We start from the raw sequence: 8,232 nt of genomic DNA, 5'->3' as shown, positions 1-8,232 counted from the left end.
ACAATACATGAAGCGTACGAACACCCAGCTGAGCCTAACCCAGGCTGCAGAATTGTGAGAAATAATAAATTGCTGTTGTGTTAAGCCTTTAAGTTTTGGGTGGGTGGTTATTCAGCAATAGATGATTGAAATATGATCTTAATAGTTTGCAAGGATGGTTCCTTAAAGCAGGATGATGACCTACAATAAATGAGGTCAAGATGCTAGAACTTCCTTGGTAGAGTATTAAGAAGAGGTCAGGGACTTCCCTGGTGGCGCAGTGCTTAAGAATCCGCCTGCCAATGCAGGGGACAAGGGTTTGAGCCCTGGTCCGGGAAGATCCCACATGCCGCGAGGCAACTAAGCCCGTGCACCACAACCACTGAGCCTGCGCTCTAGAGCCTGCGAGCCACAACTACTGAGCCCCAGAGCCACAACTACTGAAGCCTGCACACCTGGAGCCCGTGCTTCGCAGCAAGAGAAGCCCCTGCAATGAGAAGCCCGCACACTGCAATGAAGAGTAGCCCCTGCTCGCCACAGCTAGAGGAAAGCCCGCACGCAGCAATAAAGACCTAACGCAGCCAAAATAAATAAATAAAAATTTTTAAAAATTAAAAAAAGAAAAAGAAGAGGTCAGAAAGTTTAGGGAGGTGGGAATGTAAGATCTAAGAACTCAGCACCCATGTTCTCTAGGAGGGCCCACACGACACCCTCTGCACTAAGTCAAAAAGGAACTCACTGATAAAAGAGACACCAGCACTTCTGAGTAGCTCAGTGGTGACTGTTTTGGGTACCCTGGGATTAAGAGTAATAGATGCTGCCATGGAATTGGGATCCCTAATATCAATACTAATGTTGGGATTCCAGAATGGCAGAGGCGGCATCCAAGACCAGGTGAATGTAATTACTGTCAAGGGCAGCAAGGCCAGAGTGACGATGAGGATGCCTCGATCTGCAGGAATCTATGGCAAGTTGTTATGGAGATGGAATGGATGGACCGCTGACTGGGGGATCCTCTATTTTCATATTTTTTAAAAAATCAGGAGCTGGTAAGCAGATGACTGACATCAGCTGCTACAATGGATAACCACAGTCCCTCATCTAGATTCTAGATCTAAGTTCACAGAGCCAGAACCCCTTGACTACAGCAGAGGCCATAATTATATACAGTAAATATTCCTCCAATCCTTCCCCAAAGGAATCTGCTGTCATTTACCAGGATAACTGTGCATTGGAAAAAGGACAATATTCAGAATATTGAAAGATTGTTAAAGAAATGGAGTCTGAATTGACACAAAACAGAGTTCTCTGGCTAGAGCAGGGAGTAAAGGAGCGCAGGTGATATAGATGGAGTTTAAGTCCAATGGGTCCCAAAGAAGCTGACAGAATCCTTTCATTGATTCCACGATCTGCAGAGTAAAGGCTATAATGATAGGAAAAGCCAAGCAGAAGCTCCTGAAACTCCCTGTATTAGTCAGAGTTCTCCAAAGAAACAGAGGACCAATAGGATGTGTACATATATAGTAAGAGAGTGATTTATTTTAAGGAATTAACTCATGCAATTGTGGAGGCCGGCAAGTGCACAATCTTCAGGGTAGGCTGGCCACTTGGCGACCCAGGGAAGAATTGATAATACAGCTTGAGCCCGAAGGCAGACTGCAGGCAGAATTCCCTCTTCCAAGGGAGAGTCAGGATTTTTTAGCTCTTAAGGCTTTTAACTGACTGAATGAGGCGCACCCACATTATGGAAGGTAATCTTCTTTACTCAAAGTATACTGATTTAAATATAAATCTCATGTAAAAACTACCTCACAGCAGCATCTAGAGTAGCGTTTGACCAAATATCCAGGTACTGTGGCCTAGCCAAGTTAACACGTAAAATTAACCATTACACTGCCCTACAGCTGATTTGTGCAGTATTATTTCTGATCTAATACTTTAGCTGAGCTTGGATTCCCCATCGTATCCCCATTCAATTCACCTGTCTAGCCTCCAGGAAAACAGATGGATCAGTAGAAGATGGATAGATCACTGTGAACTTAACCATGTGATAGCCCCAATCAGAGATGTTCTCCTGGATGTGGTATCTTTACTGGAGCATATCAGCACAATCTCGAACACTTGTGTGTGGTTATTGATTTAGCAAATGCTTTCTTTTCAATACCCGAGAGAAGAGATGATCAAAGGCAGTTAGTTTGCCTTTACATCACAATAGGACAGTGAGAGCACCTTCACTCTCTCCCCTCAGGGCTTTGTTAACTTTCCTGCTCTCTGTTATCTATAGTCTTCAGGGAACTTGATCACCTTGACATCCCACAGAACATCATATTGGTCCACTATACTGATGACGTCATGCTCATTGGACATGAAAAGGAAATGGTAAGCACCATATTTGCCAGGGAGTGGAAGATAAATTGCGTGAAGATTCATGGTCCTGCCACACTGGGAATATTTTTAGGGGTTCAGTGGTTTGGGGCATGCCAGGACAAGTTATCTCACCTCACATATCTCTTAGAAAAATGCACAGTTTTGGGGGGGGCCTCTTTAGATTTTGGAGACAGAATAGACACGCTTAGAACTACTTCTCCAACCCTTTATTAGGTGACCTGGAAAGCTGCCAATTCTGAGTGGCGCCCAGACCAACAGAGGACTGTATAGCAGGTTCAGATCATAAAACAGGCAATGCGGCCACTTTGGATTATATGATCCTGCAGATACAATGTTGCTTGAGGAATCTGTGGTGGATAAAGTTTCTGTGGGGAGTCTCTGAAAGCTCAAATAGGAGAGTTGCAGTGAGGACCCCTAGGATTCTGGAGTAAGGCCATAATTACCATGGTCCATTTGAACAAAAAGGTTCTGATGTGTCACTGGGCCCCAGTAGTGACTGAGCATGTGACCACCAGATGTCAGGTGGCTGTACGTCTAAAGCTAGATGTTATCAGACAGGCACAGCAGCAATCCAATATGATGGAAGTGGTACATTCAGGGCTGGGCTCAAAGAGTTCAGAGGCATGAGTAAATCAAATGAACAGGCAGCTCAGACTCCCATGGCATCTAACTCTGTTGATCTGACACCTCTGCTTTAATTCATACCTATGGCCTCATGGACGGTTCCCTATAGCAAACTGATAAAGGAGGAAGGGAGTAGAAGCCAATTTACACGCAAGTCAGTATAGGCACAAGCTGGAAATGAACCACTCTATTACAACCCCAAGTGGGGGTAGCCCTGAAGGACGGCGGTAAACTCCCTTGGGGCAAAACTCCAAGCAATATACTTTGTCCTTCCTTTTGTATGGAGGAAGATATGACTGAAGCACAGATATACACTAATTCCTAATAACTGGCAAATGGCTTGGCTAGTTGGTCAAGGGCATGGAAAGAGAAAGAGCAGAATTTCAGAGACAAGCAGGTCTGGGTAAGGGGCACACAGATGAACTTATCGGAGTGGGTGCAAAGTATGCAGATCTTGTGTCTCACATTAATGCTCACCAGAGACCACCGAGGCTCTCCAGCCAGATGGCCAAATGTCCCATCTTATGGATGTCAGCTAGCCTCTAAAGTTAGCCACCCTGTTGCTTTGCAAAAGACCCATAAAATGGTGGCCATAGTGGCAAGGATGGAGGCTATGAATGGACCCAACAACTTGGGCTCCCTTTCATCGAGGCTGATCTGACAACGGCCAACAATTAGTCAACCAGCCAGCAGCAGGCAGCAGCATAGAAACATTGGTCAGGGAGGGCAGCCAGCCCTCCGTGGGCAGGTCAGTTGTATCAACCCCCTTCCACCTTGCAGGAAGCAATGATTCATCCTTACTGGAATTATGTACTCCAAATATGGTTTGCATTTCTAGTTCTGCAAGCATCGCCATCCAAAGGTTGAAAGAATGCTCAATCCATTACCCAGAGCCAGAAGACTCATTTTATGGCAAAGGATATGTGACAATGGCCTCATGAACATGGGCTTCACTGGTCTTACCATATGCCCATCACCCAGAAGCAGCCAGCCTGAGAGAACAATGGAATGGAGTGATTTCATTTCCACAAGTTTTAATCTCCTCTTCTGCAAAATAGGATTATAAACAGTTCTAGTACTTCACAAGACTGTTGTGGGATTGGATCTCTTTCTTGGCCCTTGTATGCTGCAAGTGCTCAATAAGTGGTAGGCATTATTATTAATTGAATTAAACTGTGAAAGACCTTCTGCCCCAGGAGGAGCTGGTGATCGGGCTTCACTAAGCCCAGTAGGGCTGTGGATCTCACTCTAGTTTGACCTGCTTTGAATACTCTTAGCTATTCGGAAAGTCTCCGACTTGAATTACACTTTTTGGCCAGTAGGCAGCTCAGCAGAGATGTTGTCACTGAACAGAGCTGGAGGGGAAGAGAAAAGATTCCGCAGAGCTCGGGGAAACCAAAACTAGAAACTCTGACAGGGATTGGCCACCTGGGGGCAATCTGAAAGGGCTATAAAAAACAAGCCTAAGAGCTGTTACCTCACTGCTGTTCCCGTCTATCAGCAGGCTGCAGACAGGAAGCTTCCTTCTCTGCTCTCCTCAAAGGTAAACCCAGAAGCTATGAGATGTGGGTGTCAAGCTGCCAACCTCTGCCAGGCTGCCTGCCCTTGAGGCTCATGCCATGAGAGCCGGGATGCCCATTCTTCAGGGAGTCTACACCCCTGAGTGCCCTGGACTCAGAGTGGTCTGAGGGGATGTGTTGGTGGGCTTTTAGGGGGTTGGGTTGCAAAACCCCAAGAGTCATGAAACTTAGCTTATAGGTGCCATGTCAGCAGTCTCTGGCCTTAACCCTGCCACTTCACCTCCTTGGGCTTTAGTTCCTCATCTGTAAAATGAGAATCAAGCTACCTGTCCAAAGGACTGGACGATTTCTGAAACCCCTTTATTGCAGAATCTAATGTGACAGTGAGTTTATCTTTGAGGATAGATGAAGTGATCTGAAGTAGATATTCAAAGTGTGGGTTTGGGCATTAGTCAATTGTGGCTTTAAATCCTGACTGCTACTCCCTAGTTTAGCAGGCTTGGGATTATTACTTTTCTGAGCTTCAGTTTCCTTATCTATAACGTGTGGTTTAGAACAAAGGTACCTACTTTATGGGGTTGCTATGGGTATAAATAACCTTGTACCATAAAGTGCTGAGGAAGTGCTCAGTAGAGGGGAAGTGGTTTGGGGTTTTTGTTCGTTTTCAATTCAAGGAAAATGCTTTGAGCGGACAAAGTTCACATTAGAGGTGAGTTGTGGTGGGGGAAGGGAAGTGTGTTTCTATTTTGCTGTGTAATGGAAAGAGCATAGGTTTTGGATTCTGCAGTCTTGAGTTTGTGTCTAGGCTGCACAATTCCTTGTGTGACCCTGGGCAAGCTCCTTTACCCCTCTCTGCTTTCTTTGTGAGAAAGGAAGTTGATGTGAAGCCAGTGTTTGGGGCCTGTAAATATTCAATGCAGTGGGAGAATAAATCTATCATCAACCATCGTTTAGAACATTCTGTGTGACAGGCACCGTTCTAATTGCTAGGGATATAGTGGTGAACGGTTGCAAAACTCACAGCCACCCTCCGAAATAGGCTTTATTAATAGGCCCACCTTAGGGATAAGGAAACAGGCTCAGAGAAGCCCCAGGTATCCTGCTTATGACAAAACCAGACAAAGCCAGAAACAGAAACCACAGTAATGATACTAGCTGACTTCCGCTGAGTGCACAGTGCATGCCAGGCACTGTACCGGAGAGGATTCCATCCTGTAATTCTCATAACCACCGGTGTGGCAGGAACATCAGCCCGCTGGTGCCGTGAGGAAACGGAAAGCCTGCGGCTCCTTAGAGGGGTCCTGGGCTCAGTCCAGAGCATCTTGCTGCTTTTTGTGGACTCCCCCTCGAATCTAAAGGGAATACAATAGAGCGGGAGTGGCTCCAATAGGGCTCTGGGGACCGTCTCTTCCCTCTCCCTCATCCCAAGTACGGCGACAAAGCCTTGCGCTGTGCCACCATGCGGCAGAAGGCGGTATCGCTCGTCTTGTGCTACCTGCTACTCAACACCTGCGGCTGCGAGGAGACAGGTAAGGATCCTGGGGCACCTGGGGACTCCGGGATAAAGAAGCGGAGAGTTTCAGGATCCCTGGTTTCGAGACCCAGGCGTGCCTCTGAACGAGAGAAGCTATTCCAATGGACAGCGCGGCGCGGGGTCCCTGTAGCTGGAGTCCCAGATTCGAATCCCTGCTCTGTCAATTCTTCCATTCTCCCTAAATGAGTTCATGCCAGTTCTGTACCAGGCAGAGCGCCCTGGGAAAAGTCCCTTCCCTTCATTGAGGCTCTCCGAAATGGGAGGATGGTGGCCCCACCTCCGGGGGTGGTCCGGAGCATCAGGCACAGAGTAGGGGGACCCTGCTCCCCACTGGACATTGCCCACTCTCCTTCCAGAAGAAAGTGAGTCCGGGTTCTGGGGCACGCTGACCTACATGGCCGTCGGAGGAGGTGGGTCTGGAGGGCGGGGAGCCCCGGAAGGTGGGGCGGGCCCTGCGGCTGGCGTCCCTCACTGCTTCCTCTTCCTCCAGGGCTCATGGCCGTGGCGCTGCCCGCGCTGGGCTTCACGAGCACAGGCATCGCCGCCAACTCGGTGGCTGCCTCGCTGATGAGCTGGTCGGCCGTGGCGAACGGGGGCGGAGTGCCCGCCGGGGGGCTGGTGGCCACGCTGCAGAGCCTGGGTGAGTGTGGGCCGGCCCAGGTGGCCCTCTTTTCTGTCCTGAGCCCTTTTCACAGGCTAACTCAGCTCTACTAGGCGGGGCTTCTTCTAATCCCCACCACTTAATGGGGAAACTGAGGCACCCAGGGATTAAGGAATTTACTCAAATTCTCCCATATAGTTAGCACCACGGCCAGGATTCAAACCCAGTCAGTCTGCCTTCTGGTTTTCAGACTCTAAGGCCAGAGCCTTCACTAATGCTTTGGCCAAGTCACAAGTCCCTCCGTTTCCTCATGCGTTAACCAGGATAAACATCCTCAATTTAACATTTTATGAGTCTCCTCAATCCCAGAGAACCAGAGTGCCAAGGAAATGTGGTGAAGCGACCCGATTCAATCTCATACCAACCCTGCTCTTGCAATTCTTGAACATCATGAAGGGGATGGATACAGAGCACAGAATGGTGCTTCTAAAATACGTGCTTTCACCTCTCTCTCTTTCTTCCAGCCCTTTCTTTTTCTTTCTCTCTCTCCCCCTCTGAGGCGTCCAAAATCCTACAGAAAAACCACCCCTGACAAACTGCCCCTCTGCCTTTCTGAACCCTCCATCTTCCCTCAATTCTGGATGGCAAAAGCCCGAAGAACCAGCCCAAAAGGACACAGCCCTTCTCAGAGGGGGCAGAGAGGAAGACACAGACCAGGCTGCACCCCTGGTCTGCAGTGAGAGGTGAAGGGTGTGGGCAAGGCTAGAAACAGTCCTGTGCTATAAGGTGGTTGTTCTCTCACCAACTGTATTTGCTTTACAGGGGCTAACGGTGGCAGTGCCCTCATGGCCAAGATTGGGGCCCTTCTGGGCTATACTGTCCACAAGCAAACCGAAAGCAGAGGGAAGGAGAGAGCGGATGAGGAGTAGCTAGCAGCTCCCTGGACCCCGCTCCTTCCTCCTTGTCTTCCTTTTCCAGCTGCAGTCCAGAGGTTCCTCTTTCACACTTGGCAATGACCTAGGTAAAAAAAACAGAATAAACGTCTCTCAGAAAACACTCTGTCCTGCTGTGAGTCGTGCTGGCTATGAGAAGCCCCACAAGATCTGGCTCTGGGCTGCCTCATCCACACACCCCACCCGCATTTCCCCCAAAGGCCATCACAGCTCCTGGGGCAGAACTAGCTGATTTTGCCTCTGAGCCTCGGCGTATTCTGTTCTCTCTGCCTAGAATGTCCTTCTGAAGCTCATAACCCAGCGCAGACATCTCCTCCTCCGGGACTCCTTCCCAGCAGAGCTGCTAATCCTGTCACAGCCTGAATGCTCAGGCTCTATTTCTCAGGGTTCCTGGGGAGGCAGATTCTTTCTGTTTTCGGTGAGAGAAGTTTCCAACTACTTCCCTGATTGGGCAGAGATGGAGAAGCCAGATCTCCATTCTCCAAAGAAGTGCTAGAGTAGTCTCCCTCAGGCTCAGGATAGAAGGCCAGACATTTGTCTTGGGGAAACGGTGTAACAGCAGCTTCTGGGGGGTCAACAAGGCCTCCCTTCCCTCAGAAAACTCTGGGGACAGGGTAGGCAGTTTTCATGCGG

The 8,232-nt window shown here is 48.7% G+C and overlaps 1 protein-coding gene across 3 annotated transcripts; it reads left to right on the top strand.

Annotated features, from left to right (window-relative positions):
• The first annotated feature begins 4,488 nt into the window (after window positions 1-4,488).
• IFI6 (interferon alpha inducible protein 6) lies at window positions 4,489-7,693 on the top strand. Of its 3 annotated transcripts, XR_009517977.1 has the most exons (6): window positions 4,489-4,534; window positions 5,941-6,040; window positions 6,402-6,455; window positions 6,536-6,685; window positions 7,171-7,389; window positions 7,469-7,588. XR_009517977.1 is itself a non-coding variant. In XM_060001959.1 (5 exons), exons 2-5 carry the CDS (start codon window positions 5,971-5,973, stop codon window positions 7,573-7,575), a joined length of 381 nt encoding a protein of 126 aa, XP_059857942.1. In that variant the 5' UTR covers window positions 4,489-4,534; window positions 5,941-5,970; the 3' UTR covers window positions 7,576-7,693. The 3 variants fall into 3 exon arrangements, 2 of the variants coding, with proteins under 2 accessions (XP_059857942.1, XP_059858012.1); XM_060001959.1 differs by lacking the exon at window positions 7,171-7,389 and having other exon boundaries at window positions 7,469-7,693; XM_060002029.1 differs by lacking the exons at window positions 6,402-6,455; window positions 7,171-7,389 and having other exon boundaries at window positions 7,469-7,693.
• The last annotated feature ends 539 nt before the right edge of the window (window positions 7,694-8,232 follow it).

This window comes from Delphinus delphis, chromosome 1 (genome assembly GCF_949987515.2).
Source record: "Delphinus delphis chromosome 1, mDelDel1.2, whole genome shotgun sequence".
NCBI classification, from domain to species: domain Eukaryota; kingdom Metazoa; phylum Chordata; class Mammalia; order Artiodactyla; family Delphinidae; genus Delphinus; species Delphinus delphis.
The sequence above is the reverse complement of the archived record's forward strand: the minus strand, read 5'-3'. Positions and strand labels throughout refer to the sequence as shown.

What these genes read in the sequence shown, in the direction of transcription:
- IFI6 (XM_060001959.1), top strand. Translation starts at nt 5,971, where the DNA reads ATGCGGCAGAAGGCGGTATCGCTCGTCTTGTGCTACCTGCTACTCAAC. An exon ending in CTACATGGCCGTCGGAGGAG is followed by an intron (nt 6,456 to 6,535) that starts GTGGGTCTGGAG and finishes CTCTTCCTCCAG; the next exon opens with GGCTCATGGCCGTGGCGCTG. An exon ending in GGCCACGCTGCAGAGCCTGG is followed by an intron (nt 6,686 to 7,468) that starts GTGAGTGTGGGC and finishes TTTGCTTTACAG; the next exon opens with GGGCTAACGGTGGCAGTGCC.